At 42.3% G+C, this 19,462-nt stretch overlaps 1 protein-coding gene across 7 annotated transcripts in view; it reads right to left on the bottom strand.

Annotated features, from left to right (window-relative positions):
- Nucleotides 1-19,462, bottom strand: part of KCNC2 (potassium voltage-gated channel subfamily C member 2) — a 133,792-nt gene that overhangs the window by 107,681 nt on the left and 6,649 nt on the right. For all 7 annotated transcript variants that reach the window (XM_060777448.2, XM_060777446.2, XM_060777442.2 and 4 more), the window contains one exon: nt 18,096-18,990. In XM_060777448.2, coding sequence (XP_060633431.2) covers nt 18,096-18,968 — 873 coding nt within the window. In that variant the 5' untranslated portion in view covers nt 18,969-18,990. The remainder of the gene's footprint in view (nt 1-18,095; nt 18,991-19,462) is intronic.

Raw genomic sequence — 19,462 nt, forward strand, 5'->3', positions numbered from 1 at the left:
AAAAAGAATAATAAACATATGCATGTGTCATAACCTACAAAAAGCAGTATCTATTTCAAACAGGCCTTTTGTCTAAAATCTTTACCTTTCAGACAAACTAATGCATTTCAGTTATAAAAATCATTAGTTTGACCATACATCTCACCTGGCACATCCTTCTGCAGGATGGAAAATAATTGTTATGACCACTTTCTGACCTGTCTAAATTCACATCATAGGCACCTTTTACAGGGAAGATCTACCTTGTCTGAACATTTAAAGTTCCTGAGAATAGCTGGTACTTGAGGAAGCTGAGCATGTGGGCAGCAAATGGGACATCAACAACTGACTTTGGATAAGAAAACTGAACTTCAGCTAATTGTATCATGCCTATATGTATCTACCTGCAAATTTATGTATGTCAGTCAATTTTCTTCTGCAATTAAAACCAACTTGCATATTTTTAAGCATCTTTAAGCCCAAGATCCTAAACAAAAAGAAGGGCTCTTAAGTTTCCAGTGCTGTTCCCCAAAAATGAAGCAGCAGGTTGTAGGACTAGAAAGGAAAATTTGTTGACTACAGACATCTGTGTTGGTGATATAAAAAGACATTGAATTAACCAGCCGGAAAGAAAACTAAATGGAGAAAAATATTGATTGTAGAGTCATTCAGACATTCTTCAAGAATGAACAGTTTGGTCTTTTTATACTACTACTAGCTTGGGGATCTGGGTTGAGAATGGCATTGTTTTTTGAAGTTTGGTAATATCAGTTTGGTAATGTCCAACGCTTTTTATTAGGAAAAAAAACAGTTTTTCCTTGTTTTTTATGAATGCTCCAAATAGAAAATGCATAAGGATGTGGGTGAACTACAATTCCAGGAATCGTGAGTCAATCCTTCCCAAACCCTGCCATTATTCAAAGTTGGCCATGTAGGGTCTGTGTGCCAAGTGTGGTCTAGATCCGATATCACCTGGGTTCAGTGCTCCCAGATTCCCAGGGCAATTAGACCAAAACCCTGCCAGTATGTGCAATTGGCCATGTTGGGTCTGTGTGCCAAGTTTGGTCCAGATCCGTCGCTGTGTTCACAGTGCTCTCTGGATGTAGGTGAATTACAACTTCTATAAATCAAAGGCAATTCCCCCAAATTTGGTAATGGGGGTTCTGCATGCCAAATGTGATCCAAGTACATTAATGAAGGGGGTCAGCTGTCATAACAATCAATCAAGGTGTGGGCCAGTACTATAAATGAGTAATCACATTGGCCATGGACCTTGAACTTGTTTGGAAGTTCTAGCAGGGTCCTAGAGAAGTGCACTTGGAAAGGACCAGACGCAGGGCTTTTTCTATTTCTGCCTCTGCCTTGTGGAATTCCTTGCCGCCCTACACGAGAGCCATGCATGAAAGCACTTAAGACCTGGCTTTTTACTAGAGCATTCAATCTCTGTTAATTTTTAATTTTTGTATGTATGTATTTTATTTTTTATAATTTAGCTGCAAATCGCCTAGAGCATTCTTGGGTGGAGGGCAATTAATAAGTTATTAAATGATGATGATGATGATGATCATATACCTGGGACCAAAGACTAGACACCTTAATGCACTCCTTCTATACCTGGGATGTTGTTCTCTTCCACTGAGTGTGCAGCTTTGGGAGGGACACACATGGAGCGGTGAGGGAGGGAGAGGACACCCGCCTAGCCAGCCAGATAAGCCACATCAACCCTGGCGATCAATGGGGTGACAGATGTCACCGCCAGATCACCCTCACATCTGACATTGGCCATGGATTAGTCAGGATCAAAGGCCTGTCTGAAGAGCCATGTTTTTAGACTCACCTGAAAGGCTTGAAGGGAGGGGCTAATCTAATTTCTTTAGGGAGGATATTCCAGAGTCAGGGAGCCATCACCAAGAAGGCTCTCTCTCTCTCGTCCCCACCAACCATGTTTGAGACGATGGTGGGACTGAAAGAAGGGCCTCCACAGCAGATCGTAATGCCCACACCAATTCGTAGAAGGAGATGCAGTCTCAAAGATAGGTTGGACTCAAAGTATATAGGGATTTATAGGTAATCACCTGCACTTTGAAATGGACCCAGAATCTTATTGGGAGCCAGTGGGGCTGCTTTAACAGGGGTGGTATGCCCCCTAAAGCTTACCCCAGTTAATAGTCTAGCTGCCGCTCTTTGCACTAGCTGCAGTTTCTGACTATCAAATGGGCTTATTACAATATACACTTATTATGCCCCAGAAAAAGCAGGGACCTTTTCGGGGGGGATCTTTTTATCCTATGTGTACCCTCACGTCCTGTTACCCTGATTGTAAACAGACTTGGCAAATGATAGCTTATCCTCTCCACTTTCTAAACATTGGTTATGAAATATATGCAACTCTAGACACCAGCATCACATTTCCTGACTCCAAAGCACTGAAATGTATGTTATCTCTCCAGCCTGTCTCATCATCTTCCTTTTGCTGAGCTGATGCAATCTTGACATCTATGGCAACAGAATAAAAAAAAACAGAAGCACTTTCCCTGTTATCTTTTTATGGGAGTATTTTATTGCACGAAGGGTTTTTTATCCCTGTATTTTAAAATATTTAAGTATAAACATGTGACAATATACATTCTGTTGAAAAAAGAATATACTGTGGTCTGCGAGACCTTCCCATCTAAAAAGGATGCCCATGTTGCATTGACCAGCCACTGCACATGTGAACATCCCTATCGCAAGCCAACTTCTGCTCCCGGCTCCCCTTCAATGCAAACTAGGACTGAATCACAACTTGGAGGTGTTCCTCCCGATTATTCCACCATGGCTGAATTTTGACATATGTGCATACATGCTCATAGAGCCCTCATCTGAGATGACAGGGAGGATGAGTGTGTGATGTTTATGTCAAAGCAATGAGAAAATGTATTCTAAGATTAATAATTGGCAGAGGGAAGCTGTTTTCAATGAAAACAAGGAGCCTGAAGCTGACCTGTTTCCATGGAAACAAGAAGAGCACCAGACAGTGTTGCTCTGGAGGGGGAAATGCAGATGCTGGGCAGAGAGAAATCTTCCCAATTTTGCCTCTTCCCCCCCCCCCCCCATGCCATTTCAAACAGACAGTATGAGTAAGCCCCGGTTTTTTTCTCACAGACCTTGAACTTATTAAGCAACAGGTATATCCATCAACCTTCCAGCCGTCTTCCGGCAGGAGAGTTCAAACAAACCACTACCACAATCCTACACATTGTGATTTGCATCCCTTTAGAACTGCCAGCAAAATATGCTTGAATTTTAATTTGGAGGGGAGAAAAAACTTTCCACTTCTCTTTTAAGTGATGTATTTATTCCCAAAGAATGGTAATTTACAGACAACATGACTTGAGGTCTATGGATTTTGCTAATGTGCCGCTTTTCCAAACAAGTGAAGCAGTTTCTTACACTGGAATGGCAAAGATGTCTCCCATGTTTCTTTCAATGGAACAGTTTCATAACAATGAACTGGCAGAAGCCAGCAGTATCAGCAAAATTGGACAACACATTGGGCATGACCCATGCGCTCTGAGGGTTCGGGATACAAATAGGACTAAATAGATTATTTTCCCCCTCTCCATCTCTGTGTTCACACTGGCATGAATTGGTTCACACAGCTCGAGGTGGAAGTCACTGGAAAGGCACTGGGAGAGATGGCTGCACAGAAGAAGAACACGTACCTCACATATTCTCATTTCCCCAAACACCCTAGCAGAGTTCACATACAACACTGCTGAAATGTTTATGAGAACCTCTGTAGCTGAGTTCATTCCTCATTTGTAGCCTGGTACATTAATCCTCTTAAATCCGGAGTGCAGATCAAGTGTACAGCTTGTACTGAGTTGAATGAACAAAGATGTGCTGCTCCTTTCTACATGCATAAGGAAGGCAGCTGTGTGCATATGAAGCAAGATGGTTCTCTTATCAGCGTCTCCGTGCAGGTTTTCCTTAGTGCCGGTGAACCAGTTCATACCAGTGCCAGTGAATTGTGCCTTTTTTGGATGAAATATAATAATAATAATAATAATAATAATAATAATAATAATAATAGTTGAAAGCTGGAATACAAAGCTCCATAGGAAGAGGATTCAAAAGTGACAGCCGACAATGAAGATGATTCAGAAGACCACTATTACCGAAGTGAAGAGGACTGGAAGCCGAACCTCAACCTCCTTTCCCCTAAGTCCTTTCTCCCAGTCAACCCCATCTTATACCCTCATCCCCTAACCCAGTGCTTCTCAACCTGTGGGTCCCCAGATGTTTTGGCCTTCAATTCACAGAAATCCCAACAGCTGGTAAACTCGCTGGGATTTCTGTGAATTGTAGGCCAAAACACCTGGGGACCCACAGGTTGAGAACCACTGTCCTAACCTAACCCCACTATTCCTGATCTTAACCCCCCCCCCCCGATTCTTTTCACCTAATTCTGTAACAAAAAAACTTCAATAACAATTATTTATCATTATATCTTTTCTTCCCTTTGTCAAAAAAGTTGTTACCTATCCTTTACTATGCAAGACTGTGTGGGGCTTCCTGATACTATTTTTGCAAGTCTGGGAAAACCTCCCACATTGTTATAACCAACACACACTCATATACATACAGACAGACATGCACATATAGCTATAGATATGAAAAGCATTTCCAGGATATATCTATACTATACAGTTATACTGCTTTGATACCACATTAACAGTCATGGTCACCTGCTGGGACTTCTCCTGTACTCCAAGCATTCTCAAAGATTATTGCCAGTGGTTCTGAAATTACTTCTACTAGTTCTTCCAATACTTCTGGATGTAATTCATCTGGCCCTGGAGACTTGAATTCATTTAGTGTAGCCAGATATTCCTGGACTACTTCTTTACTTATTTTGGGTTGTATTTCCCATAGTATCTTGTCTGCTCCGTATTGCTCAGGTTGAACACCAGTCTCCTTTTGGGAGAACACTGAGGCAAAGAAAATGTTCAGCAGCTCTGCTATTTCCCTGTCACCTGTTAGCATTTTACCATCTCCTCGCAGAGGCCTTATCATTTCCTTTTTCTTCCTTTTTCTACTGACATAACCAAACAACCCCTTTTTATTGGTTTTAATCTCTCTGGCAAGCCTGAGTTCATTTTGTGCTTTAACCTTACAAACCTTTTCCCTACATATTTTGGTTATTTGTTTAAATTCCTCTTTGGTGATTTCCCCCTTTTCCATTTCTCGTACATGTCTCTTTTAAATCTTAGCTCACTTAAAAGTTCTTTGGAGATCAATTCTGGTTGTTTTACACTTTTCCTATTTTTTGTCTTTGCTCGACTATTTGCAACTGTGCCTTCAGTATTTAAGAAACTTCCATCCATCAATGACTCCCTTTTCTTTTAGTATTCCTGTCCATGGAATCATGCTCAATATTTCCTTAAATTTCCTGAAGTCAGCTCTGTGAAAGTCTAGAATGTGTGTTTGACTTCTTTTAGTTTCACCCTTCCTTTGTATCACAAACTCCAGGAGAACATGGTCATTCCCACCTAAGGATCCCACCACTTCCACTCCATTGACCAGATCCTCAGTGTTGGTTGGGATTGGATCCAGAATAGCTGATCCCCTTGTTGCCTCTTCTACCTCCTGGTCAATAAAATTGTCTGCAAGGCAAAGGAGGAATTTGTGGGAAGGAGTCACTTAATGTAAGTGTAATCAAACTGCACATGTGGACACGCCCTGGAAACAACTGGGAGCAGCAATATGTTCATCTAAACCAAGAAATGGGGTCTTGCTTCAGTGAACAGCACTGTTTCCATGGTTTTATCTCTTTTCAAAGCCTGAAGTAAACACCCAGTCATTTCCTGTTTGTGGGGAAAATGCCAAAAATATTTTAATAAGGACGCAACCTTCACTGAGGCTGTCAAAAGTGCCCTCTGGACCCATCAAGGTTGCCTCTCATCCCACACAGAGACACATACATAGTTATATTTATCAATATAAACCAACTTGCTCCAAAAATGTGACTCTCTTGCTTACAGTAGCATTTCTCTTTTTTTTTCCCCACACACATCATAAATGTAGTCGTCTAGAATAAATAAGACTTATTTTTCAAAATGAAAATCTTAAATGCATTAAAATGAAATGGAAACAAATTCTTTAAAGGATGCTCCTATATGGGTGCTAAAAACTAGATACAATCATTGGGCTTGGTATACGGACAAGAAATTCATCAGATAGTGATGGTCACCAGGCACAAAACAGATTCATCTCAGAATCTGACTGAACTGCAAAACGCAAAAAGAAAACAATACTACATCCACCAAGGGGATCCAGATGAAGCAAACAACATAACCTGTCACATATGGAAATTTTACAGTCAAACTCATTTACACTGTTGGTGGTATAATAATAATAATAATAATAATAATAATTTTATTTCTTACCCACCTCTCCTCATGGCTTGAGGCAGGTTACAGAAAGCAAAATATACACTAGTGCAGATGCATTGAATCTCCATAGTGTGTAACCAATTGAACGATGAGTACTACTCTGTCTTGGGCAAACCAATAACTGCTGTTGTTATTTGCCTTCAAGTTGTTTCGGACCTATAGCAGTCCTAAGGTGATCTGATCACTACTTGGTGATAAGTAGTTTCTTGGCAGGATTTATTCAGAAGAGGTTTGTCATTGCCTTCCTCTGAGGTTGAGAAAGTATTATTTGCCCAAGGTCAACCAGTGCTTTTCCATGGTAAGGCAGGGATTTGGACCCTGGTCTCCCAGAACCTTAATCCAACGCTCAAACCACTACACCACATACATTACTTAAAGATTTATTTGCTCCCCATCCATATGAAAGAGATAGAAACAGAAAGTGAGAGAAACTCAGACAGAGGGGCTTACAAATAAAACCTTTGATAAAGTGCCACTATTTTTATGGTAGCTGAGTGTCCTGAGAGGTCTCTAGTCCAAAAGAAAAGTCTGTTTAAGCACTGGTTATGGTAGATAAACTGGATTAGTATATTAAGCAATAAAGTTTTCGAGTACAGGAAAACCTCAGGTTTCTTTGAATTCTAAAATGAATAAGTGCAAAAAAAAGATCCCTTGAATCCAAAATATATTAGTTATTACAATGCTTTGGGCCATATTTAATGACACGTGAAAACAACTGCCCTTTGATAAGCATGAACCAACAATATGACTCATGTAGAGCCTATAATTAGCAACCTTATTGCTTTTTCTATAGCAATTACCCACACTTCACCCACATCCAGCCTGATAGTTGATCCATTCAGACCGATCTGCTTTCATATATTGATCTCCAGAGATCATGCATTTTACAACAAAAATGCCCTTTTAATATGTCATGCATGCTACCCATAAACAAGAATATAACAAGTTGTGCTGGATCAGGATAAAGTCCAGCAGATACTTCCCACAATGGCCAACCAGATGCCCATGAGAAGCCCATAAGCATGACACCGAAAGACGAGCTAAACATTGATATAAATAAATAAACAGGTGCCATCGCACCTTCCTGCTTTTGTTCCCTAGCAACTGGTATTCAGAGACATACTATTTCTCACACTGAAGATAATATAAATCCATCATGACTTGCAATAATTGATAGCCATACTATGGATTTGCCAGATCCATTTTAAAGCCATCAGTCTGCCAGACATTTTTATATCATTTTGAGAGTGAATTCATTATTCTGAGTACGTGGGAAAAGTGACTTCTGATTATTCCATCATGCCTAGGTCAGAAGCAGATGAAAAGACCTCCATCCATCCCAACTGCCACTGCCCTGGATTTGAAGGAAGAGGAGATGAAGCAGGTAAGCTTCCACCATGCCCAGGTCAGAAATAAATGAAAGGCCATTCATCCATCCCAAATGCCACTGGCTTGGACTTAGAGGGGGGGGGAAAAGAGGCAGGTATGGCTCCATCATGCCTAGGTTAGAAACAGATGGAAGGCCCTCCATCCACCCCAAATGTCATTTCCTTGGCTACAAAGGTAGAGAAGAAGAGTCAAGCATTGCTCCATCATGCCTAGGTCAGAAGAAAAGGGAACGCCCTTCCTTCATCCCAACTACAACTGCCTTGCCTGCAGAAGGAAAGGAGAAGGGCAGTATCTGCTGGACTTCATTTCCCCTCACAGTGCCACCCCCTTTTCCTTTTGTTTGATGTCTTAATTCAGTGGTTCCCAACCTGTGGGTGGGTCCCCAGGTGTTTTGGCCTACAACTCCCAGAAATCCCAGCGAGTTTACTAGATGTTGGGATTTCTGGGAGTTGAAGGCCAAAACATCTGGGGACCCACAGGTTGAGAATACTGTCTTAATTGGATTGTAAGCATGAGGGCAGGGAACTGTTTTGTTGTTCTTTTACTTCTAACACCACCATATATGTAGATGTTGTTATTGTTATTATTACTATGTCTGTCTGTCTGTCCAGTTTCCTACCACACAACTTCCGTTGATGACCTCAGATTTCAGGTTTATGAGAAAGGGGGGAAAGCACCTCCTTGTCCCATTTTTCTATGCCATGTATAATTCTATTCCTGTCATGTACCTCCCTCACTTACTTTCTTCTTAAAGAGCTCAAAATCTTTTCTCACAGGAGAATACTGTTCTCTATTGATGAAGAGCCAGTGACTGAAGCCATTTCAAAAATCAGCAGTGGTGAAAAATTGAAAGCCTTTGTAGAAAACATTGAACTATAGTGCACACAGTTATTGTTACATTTTAAGAAGTCTGAGATAAATCAGATCTGTCTGAATTCAAGACGTTATTCCATTCTTGATCCCATTCTTCATCCTCATTATCTAATTCATTCTAATAGATACATTCCAAAGTATAATTTACTTTCTCTGTTGTACAGAATTAATTAATAATAAATAAGGTTTGATTTTGTACATTGACTCAAATAGCAAAGATTTTATAACACAATATACAGTGGCATTGGATCTTTACCTTTATATCATTGAGATCATTCATACTGCAGAATTATAGCAGCTTCACATCACTTTAACTGCCATAGCTCCATCCTATGGAATCCTGAGAATTGTAGTTTATTGTAGTACCAGAACCCTCTGAAGAGAAGGCAGAATATCTCACAAATCCCAGAATTCCATAGCACTTAGCTATGGCAGTTAATATGATGTCAAATTGCTATAATTCTGCAGTGTGAATACAACCATTGTGGGAAAATACTCTTCAGGGATCTCCTTTGTGTTAATCTATGCCAGTGATTCTCAAAGTCTGCTCCTCCAGATGTTTTGGACTTCAGCTCCGCCAATTCCTAACAGCTGGTAAAGTGGCTGGGATTTCTGGGAGCTGAAGTCCAAGACACCTGGAGGAGGACAGTTTGAGAACCACTGATCTATGCCTATGTTTGAGAAGGCAAAGACCATAGCATCACATAACATCTAAAACAGGATTATAACTCAGTTTTCTATAATTTAGTCAATTTGCCATATTCCTCAAACTCACAAGGAGGGAGGGTTCTTTCTCCCTTTCCTTCCCATAGCCATAACCAGTGTATGTTTTCAATGAGAAAATACCAACCACCCAAACTAAATCTGAATTAGACAGAAAGGATAGCAGAAAATATATCTAGATGGCTAATGAAATCAGAAACGTACAGGAAGGACTAAGAACAAGGTCAGATTCAAAAGGCAGATAACATTCCTATCCGAAGATAACTTAACGTAGTCACACTGTCCTTCAGTTTTGCTTTCAGTCAGATGCAATATCAAGGGCTCATTGAAAGATGGAGGAGGGGGCACACAGGCAAGTCCAGTCTTAAGAAAGCCTCTCTTAATTCAGTGGTACTTACACCCTATAAAGTGTGTTCTGAATTAATGTGTGTTCATGATTAATATCAAACTTACATTCTTTGGAGATCTAGATTTCAAAACAGGTCATAAACAAAGGAGACGTAATGTGTTGTTTTGGGACAAAGAGAACGAGAATAGAAAACATGAATTCTGGACACAAATACCCCATGTCCATATACTCTGCTTAGATAAGATGTGGCATATGAAAAATGTATCTGCTAGCACATGTTGTAGCAGTATATAATTTTTTTTGACCATTTGTTTCTCTACATAGCTGTCCAATGATCAAGAAAGAGTTAATGAAAGGCACAAAATAACTTATACACTGTATCTTTTGTAAGATATTTCTTGCAGACAAATCTTTTCATCTACTCAGAAGACCAGCATGTGGTGTCAGTATACAAAAAATCACTTGCTATCAGACCTCCATATTTACTGTGAAATAGGCCCCCTATTTCTAAGGCTTTTTTTTTACTTGACAGAACACCTCTCTAGAAATTTCTAGGTCTTCTGGCATGACTCTGTAGTCAACAGCCATTGGAAGCTGACCATAAAATCGCACTATAAATAAGATATGTGCAATGTGCACAGGAATTCATTCATGTTTTTTCTAGCCCCCCAGTAGTCTGAGGGACCATGAACCAGCCCTCTGCTTAAAGAGTTGGGGATCCCTGGTATAGAGAGATGCAGTTTTTCCGGTAATTTGGACCTAAAGGCTCAGCTTCAACCCAACATAAGTCTGGCCTGGAGCAGCCCCGAATCCAGCCCATAGAGGCTGAATCCAGAGCCATTGTTCAGATCACTGAACTGTCATCTCCTCCATGTCTCTGACACCATTGTTTCCAGCCAGCCATGGAGCTCTGTCCATGAACCTGACCAGTGAACACTATAGTCACTTTTGCTGGTGACAGAATGGAGCACCAATGTAATTTATTTATTTACCTTGTTTTATACCCTGCCTTCTCTCCCTCATTGAGGGACTCAGAGCAGCTAACAGTTGGCAACTATTTGATGCCATTCAAACTTCAGCAAGAATAAGAGGTCAATCTGACTGAGGCCCCTTCCACAAAGCTTAATAAAATTGCACATTTTCCATTTTGAATTGGAATATATGGCAGTGTGGACTCAAATAACCCAGTTCAAAGCAGATATTGTGGGATTTTCTGCCTTGATATTCTGGGTTATATGGGTGTGTGGAAGGGCCCTGACTGTATTGCCAGGTTATTGTACCTCCTAGGATGCTTTAGTCCCTGTAAAGGCCATTCTTTCAAAACCAAATGACTTCCTGTTTACTTTGTGCTTCAGAAAAAAGTCCCCTTCCTGGGCCTGAAACAACTGATCAGGCAAAACAGCCCAGGGCAGGTCAAACACATGGAACAATTTCCTCTGTGTATCATGGGACAGTTGGAGGTGTTTTGAGTTTTGAGCCCCTGAGATCTAATGAGGGGCATGTATGGCCCTCAAGAAGTTGCCCATCCATAGTTTCAAAAAAGTGTATGGGTTCATTGATCATGTACATTTCTGCAATAAAAACCCATACCTAGAACATATTATCTGTTTTACACAAAGAAACCACTGAAAATTGATACAGCACGTTCATACTGTTCACATCCATTTAAATACACCCAGTGTATGCCACCAGATAGAAACACACAGTTCTCTCCTCTTTATGTGCACTGTTTATAGTATGTTGTGTGTATTCTTTGTCCCACAAGAGCAAGTATACAAAACCCTTTTGTATGTACCAATGGTTTTGCAGTAACATAGAAGTTTCATTCATATCGTGAACAGTAGAGTGTGGTTAAATATTATTTTCTTTGCAAGATGAAAGCGGCTGGGGTGGATTGTGAATGAAGGCAAAGACAGAGAAGAAAGAGTTACCCATGCCCCCTCCCAATCCCCTACTGTTATTTTACTGCTTTTTGCTAGCATCATATTTTTAAGAAAGGAAAACTTCAAAGTTCTCTCAGAACAGAAAGCAAAAGTATGTATTCCTTTGTAAAAATAAAAATAAAAATCCAGCTCAAAATGGATCAGTCACTGTTTCTCACCACCTCTCAGCCTCGTCTCCTCATCAACAAACCAGATCTACATGGGAACAAAGCAAAACTGGAATGGGAAATGCTCAGTTAAAGATGCAAGAATGAAATGATACTGAAAATGGAATAAAACAAATTCAAATGTTCTCAGTTTGAGGTAATGAGGAGTAAATATGCTAATGTGGATCCAGACATTTATTCAGTGTTTCTACTGTTTGTACTGGCAACAGCAGATCCAAAAGAGAACTCGGGCCCCTTCTACACTGCCATAGATCTGCTTTGAACTGTATTAGATGGTGGTGTAGACTCATATAATCCAGTTTAAAGCAGATGATTTGGATTTTATATGGCAGTGTAGATGGGACTTCACTATCAATAACATGGTTCTTGATAATCCCACAACTATCTACACTTTGTTATCCAAACACATTCTGATAGTCCTTGTTTTTGGAATCAGAGAGAATGGTTTCAATTATGAAAAACGGAGGGGGTGAAAATAAAATAATACTACTAATAATAAAACTTCCAACCCACTGCAGTTGAATAATTTTGGTGTGTTTCAACCTAAACGAATCACTACTCACTACACAACTACACAACTCACTACACAACAGAGAAAACAAGACCCATTTGTGCTATATCACTTTCTGCTTTGAAATCAGGTGTTTCCTGAAAGGGTTGGTGCACCTCCGAGTATGTTTTGCTCATAAAAACCCCTTTGAAATTCACGAAGCTCCCAAAAATTGGAAGTCAACTTGAAAGCACAGATATATATCCAGTGTAGTGAAGTCTATGGTTTTCTCCTCACAGCCCATTTCCTCAAACTTGCTTTTCATCACATTTCAAATATGTGTTCAAGGGCAGCATTTCAAACATGTTGGACATTTCCAATGTGTATCTGTATGGAGAAATAAAACAGCTTGAACATAATAGTCACACATCAAATCAATGTTATCTTTTTTCAGGAAGTCAGATGGGGGAAAGTGATGAACTTTTCTCACAGGGATACCTCCACCAGAGAAATCTGAGAAAGCATCTTACCAATGAAAAGCCTACAGGTGAAAGGGATAAACCTGGGAGAAACTGACCCTCATCTACACTTGGATCTGTGTTCCTGCACGACAAGGGGTTGGACTAGATGGCCCTTGTGGTCTCTTCCAGCTCGATGATTCTATGATACTATAGTACCTTGGTACTATAAAAGAAGAGCTACATGATTATCCTTAGTTTATGTGGCTATTGTGCCTTGTACTGGCCTTGCCAACTTAATCTCTTGCTCCAATAATCTATCCTTTTCCATTAAAGGCTATAGTCAAATCATGTTGAATGAATTTCCACATGAAAAGATTTCACCTAACTCATTACCCCCTCTCTGTGTGTATGCACCTTCAAGACACCTGTCAACCTACGGTAACCCCAGTAATTTTATACTGAAAGGGATACCCAGAGATGGTTTTGCCAGTCTCTTCCTCCAACATATAGCTTACAGCACCTGGTATTCCTTGGTGATCACTCATCCAAATACTAGCCAGGCCTGGCCCTGTTTAGCTTCCAAGATCAGACAAGACCTGGTACCTTCAGAGTATTTAGGTCACATGAATACCTGCAAAGTCAATAAATCAGGACAGATGTGATACTGCCTATAGCAGCACTTTATATACCAAAGCATCCTAAGAGTAGCCATCACTTGCCATTTACATTGGCAACATGTAATGTTAACATAAGAAGGCTATTCTGCACTATCCATCAACCCAAGCCAACAGGAACAGTGGTCAGGGATTGTAAAAGCCGGAGCTGAGAAAAAAAACACATTGTTTAGCTTTTTCAGTGCTTAAAAATTACACTGGCATATTGGCTATGGGATTCTGGGAGCTTGTTATCCTGATGATAACCTCTTTTACCACAAAGGTACTAGTGCTATGTACAAAGAAACCAAATATGTGCAACATGGTCTTTTTAACAGGAGGTTTGGGAATGGCTTGCTAGAAACATGGACATGATTAAGAAGCACCTCACTTGTGTCTTGCAACACATCTGTTTCAACCATATTACCCCCACCCCATATCGAAAAGAAAACAATTAGAAAATGCATATAGTTTCCAGTAAAGGAAGTCAATATGCTAATGCTGTCATGATGGCAGTCATACTAGTCCAACCACCAGCCATACCAGTGGAGGAATGAATCCAATTTTGTTTTATCCATGGTGCTGAACTCAATTACAATCATAAATGCAGCTCCTTGGATAGCCATACCAAAGCTCAGACTCAAGGTATGGAATTAATACAGTTTGACACCACTTGTCATGGTCGAATGCTATGGAATCCTGGGAGCTGTAATTTTACAAGATCTTTAACTTTCTTTGTCAAAGAGTGCCATGTCTCACCAAACTACAACTCCCAGGGTTCATTAAGCCATAACAGTCCAAATGGTGTCAAAACACATTTATTCTACAGTGCAGATGCACCCTAAGACTCAGAGCAAACTTACTACACTGCTAACTCCAAATCTATTACCTGGCCCCATCTGGCTGAAAGTTTCTGCACATTTATCTGAGAGTTAATCCCACTGAATTATACGGGAAATAAGGACAGGGATGTATGAAAAACGTGATTAAAATAATAGTGGCAAGTCAACCCTTTCAAAATAGACACCACAATTCTAAGAATATAATAATCTTAATGTTGTAGTGTCACACTTTTAAAAGTAAGATCATGTTCACATAAGTAAGTTCTACCATGTTCAAGAAGACCTACTCCCAAGGCTTCCTCTACACTGTAGAATGAATGCAGTTTGACAGCACTTTAACTGTCCTGACTCAATACTGTGGAATTGTCATTGGAGAAGCCCCAGCACTGTTTGGCAGAGAAGGCTAATGATCTTATAAAACTAAAACTCTTATGATTCCATAACACTGACGCATGGCAGTTCAAGTGGTCTCAAACTGTATTCATCCTACAGTGTAGATCCACTCTTTGAGTAAATTGACCACCTTGCTGACTCTAGACCCAGTGGCTGGCCCTGTTAGGCTGCAAGTTTACACGCACTTAGCTGGAAATAACTCCCCTTATGTATGCTAAGCCCTGTCTTAAACAATAGTGACCCTATAAAAAACATAAAAGTCACAGAAGAGTCTGATATATACATACAGGCAGTCCCCAAGTTATGAACAAGATAGGTTCAACTGGTTGGTTCTTAAGTTAAATTTGTATGTAAGTTGGAACAGGTACATTTTTAAGTGTAACTCCAGTCATATATATAGTTTTTGGTAGCCTAGGGAAGGGTTAACATCCCTGTGGTGTTTGTTTTCCTGTCTGTGCCCCTCCTTACTTTCTGTCCCTGTGATAATTGGATTGTGAAAAAATTGGTGTGTTGTGGAAACAAGGATGGGTGCTAAAGCTTCAGTGGAAACACCTTTTCCCCATGATAATACTTTCAGGGGTAAATTTCCATTCCTGTTGTGTCATCCCCCTTAAAGGTAAATCATTTGTAAGTTGGATGTTTGTAACTCAGAGACTGCTTGTATATTATATTGGATGCCATTGATGAGATTTGCTTCTTCAGACATTATATAAAATAATTTCCTATATATTCTGTATGTGCCGCTTTAATATTGTAAATTAAAAACAAAAAAGAAAGGAGTTGTTAAATATTGGAACCCCTTTGTTCCCATATTTTGGAACTACATTATATGGTCAGTGTAGACTTATATAATGCAGTGCAGACCCATATTATGTGGTTAAATTGCATTATATGATCAATGTAGACCCATATGTGTAGATCTAGAACTAGGCTGGATCTACAGTGCCATATAACACAGTTTGGAACTGCATTATATGGTCAGTGTAGACCTATATAATGCAGTGCAGACCCATATAATGTGGTTAAACTGCATTATATAGTTAGTGTAGACCCATATGTATAGATCCAGACTTAGGATGAACCCTATAGTTCAATTTGAACTGCAGTATATGGTCAGTGAACACCTACAGTGAAGACCCATATAATGCAGTTCAATGCAGTTAAACTGCATTATGTGCTCAGTGTAGACCCATGCGTGTAGATCTAGATGTAGGCTAGATCTATAGTGCCATATAACACAGTTTAGAACTGCATTATATGGTCAATGTAGACCTATATAATGCACCATAGACCCATGTAATGTGGTTAAACTGTATTATATGGTCAGTGTAGACCCATATGTATAGATCAGGACTTAGGCTGGATCTACACTGCCTTATAGTTCAATTTGAACTGCAGTATATGGTCAGTGAAGACCCATGTGTGTACATCTAGATGTAGGCTGGATCTACACTGCCATATGATACAATTTGGAACGGAATTATATGGTCAGAGTAGACCAGTGGTTCCCAACCTTTGGCCCTCCAGGTGTTGAGGACTTCAGTTCCCACAATTCTTAATAGCTGGTAAAATGGCTGAGATTTCTGGGAGTTGAAGTCTGAAACACCTGGAGGACCAAAGGTTGAGAACCACTTTAAATATCTTCACTAGTTTTCATATATATAGACAACTCTATTAGGTAAGAAGGAGAGATATCAGTTCTAAAATACTGATATATTTGTAAGCCTAAGTCTGGATCTACACTGGCCTATAGTTCAATTTGAGCTGCATCATACAGTCAGTGAAGACCATCTGAAAATGTCTATCCCCACTGTGGAAGATCATGTGGATCCAGAAGAGGTCTCTACAGTCATTTGTGGAACCCACCACAGAGGCTTTATGCTTGGAAAACAATCATACTCAACTATGAATGATAGCCTATGATAATGCAGTGTAGACCCAAAGCAGTTACTCTACTCCCAACTCAAGAACGAAAAACGGAATTCTGGTGGACAGGAAAAGAAATTTAAATATGGGCTTAAAACTAACCTTAAGAACTGTGGCATAGACACTGAGAGCTGAGAAGCCCTGGCCCTTGAGCACTCTAGCTGGAAGTTAACTGTGATCAGCAGTGCTGTGGAATTTGAAGAGGCACGAATGGAGGACGAAAGGGGGAAACATGCCAAGAGGAAGGCACATCAAGCCAACCCTGACTGGAAGCACCTTCTACCTGGAAATTGATGTCCTCACTTTGGAAGAACATGTGAGTCAAGAATAGGGTTCTACAGTCACCTACGTATCCACCGCCAAGACCCTACACTTGGAAGGCCATCATACTCAGACAACGAGGGATCACCTAAGTAAGTAAGTAAGTAAGTATTGTAGACCCACATAATGCAGTTAAGTTAAACTGCATTATATGGGTCTACACCAGGCATGGGCAAACTGGGTGTTTTGGACTTGAACTCCCACAATTCCTAACAGCCTCGGGCCCTGTCAGAGGCTCTCATGGCCAGAATCACAGGGTTGTTGTGAGTTTTCTGGGCTGTATGTTGCAGACGGATTCTCTCCTGAAGTTTTGCTGGCATCTATGGCAGGCACCCTCGGAAGTTATGAGATCTGTTGGGATTTTCCTAGCACTACAGAGGACTTCATCACACTAGAGAGAAAAATCCACTTAAAATCCGGTTTCTGCCTCCTGCAGAATTCTTGGGTTTGTAGTTTAGTGAGGCTGTTAAGGCTCCTCTCTAAGCTACAAGCCCCAGAATTCTGTAGGAGGCAGTAACCAGATTTTAAATGGATTTTTTCTCTAGTGTGATTTGTGTGTGTGTGTATGTCAGGAGCGACTTGAGAAACTGCAAGTTGCTTCTGGTGTGAGAATTGGCCGTCTGCAAGGACGTTGCCTAGGGGATGCACGGATGTTTTGATGTGTTACCATCCTTGTGGGAGGCTTCTCTCATGTCCCTGCTTGGGGAGCTGGAGCTGATAGAGGGAGTTCATCTGCGCTCTCCCCGGATTTGAACCTGCAACCTGTCGGTCTTCAGTCCTGCTGGCACTGCACCACCAAGGGCTCCTTTCTAATGTGATGAGGCGCCTAGATTCCAACAGACCTCACAACCTCTGAGGATGCCTGACATAGATGCAAATGAAATGTCAGGAGAGAATGCTTCTGGAACATGGCCATACAGCCCTGAACACTCACAACAACCCAGCCTCAGGGCTTAAGCAGCTGAAGGGGAAAAGTAATGGGCCTGAGGCTGTTAGGAATGGTAAGAGTTCAAGTCCAAAACACCCAAAGGACTGAAGTTTCCATGCCTGGTCTCCAATGACCATAGTTCCAAATAGCCTGATGGAGGAGTGTAGCAGCAGCCTGACCCCCAAGCTGGCCAGGGACCCCTTCCCTGCCTGTCTCCTTACCCTGGCGGCGCGGGAGGAGTAGGGGTCTTCGAAGAGGGCCCACATGCGGGGCTGGAGCCTCCTCCACCGCCCTCCGCGCCCGTCCAGGGCCGCCCCGTTGGGCCCCGAGCAAGAGGAGGAGGCCCCGCCGCCCCCGGCGCCTATGTCTTCGATGCCCAGGCGCTTGGCGGTGGCGGAGGCCCCTTGGTGGTGGTGGTGGTGGTGGTGGAGGTGGTCCTCGTCGTCGTCGGGCTCGAGGGGCGGCTCCCCGGTGATGAGGTCGGGCGTCTCGAAGATGTCGAGCGCCTCCTCGGCGTCGCGGTGCTGGCGGTAGGTCATCCAGCAGCAGGGCTCCACGTCGGTCTCGTCGATGCCCCAGAAGGCCAGCTCCTCCTCGAAGAGCGGCCCGCAGACGTCGGCCGGGCAGTGCAGCTTCCCCGTCCGGTAGTAGTTGAGCACGTAGGCGAAGACGCCCGGGTGCCGGTCGAAGAAGAACTCGCAGCAGGACGACGAGGAGGAGGAAGGCGCCCCCGGACCGGCCGCCCCCGCCGCCACCACCTCATGGCCGCCGCGAGGGCCCCAGCTGCTCCCCAGGCCCTCCAAGGGGCCCACCACGGCGCCCGGGTTGGGGCCCGGGTTGGGGGCCGGCAGGGGCGGCGGGTGGTGCTGATGGGGATGATGGTGGTGGTGGTGGAGGTGCTGCTGCTGCTGATGGTGGTGGTGGTCCTCCCCGACGGCGCCGCCGCCTCCTCCTCCGCCGGAAGGGGACTCGCCTTGGGAGGCCAGCAGAGCCAAGCGCGTGCCCGGCAGCGTCTTCAAGGTGCTCCGGTAGGTCTCGTGCCTGGTGCCCCCGACGTTGAGGATCACCCTCTCGTTGTCCTCGAGCTTCCCCATCGCGGTGGTGGCTCAGACATGACTGAGGAGGAGGAGGAGAGCAGGAGGAGGAGAGGTAAAGCGAGGTGTTAGGACAAGCATTGGGAAACCCCTTGGGCTCTTTCCTCAAGCCCTCCCCTCTCACACCATCCTATTCTTCCTTCCTTCTCTCTTTCCTTCCTTACTATGCTCTTCCTCCCACCCTCCTTCTCTTCCTCACTTTTGTCCTTCCTTCCCTCTCTCTTCCCTACCTCCTTCTCTCCATTCCCTTCCAGCCTTCCTTCCTTCCATCCTTCTACCATTTCGTCCTTCCTTCCTATCCTCCCTTTTGTCTTTCCTTCTTTTTCTTTCATTCCTCCTTCCCTCCCTTACCTCCCTTTCTCCCTCCCTCCTTCCCTTTCACTCTTGCTTCTTTTCTTCCTTCCCCTTCCTTCTTTCCCTTTTTTCTCTCCCTTTCTTCTCTCCCTTTCTTCCTTCCTTCCCTTTCCTCAATCCTTTCTTCCCTTTGGCTTTCT

Source organism: Anolis sagrei, chromosome 5, assembly GCF_037176765.1.
Source record: "Anolis sagrei isolate rAnoSag1 chromosome 5, rAnoSag1.mat, whole genome shotgun sequence".
Classification (NCBI taxonomy): Eukaryota; Metazoa; Chordata; class Lepidosauria; order Squamata; family Dactyloidae; genus Anolis; species Anolis sagrei.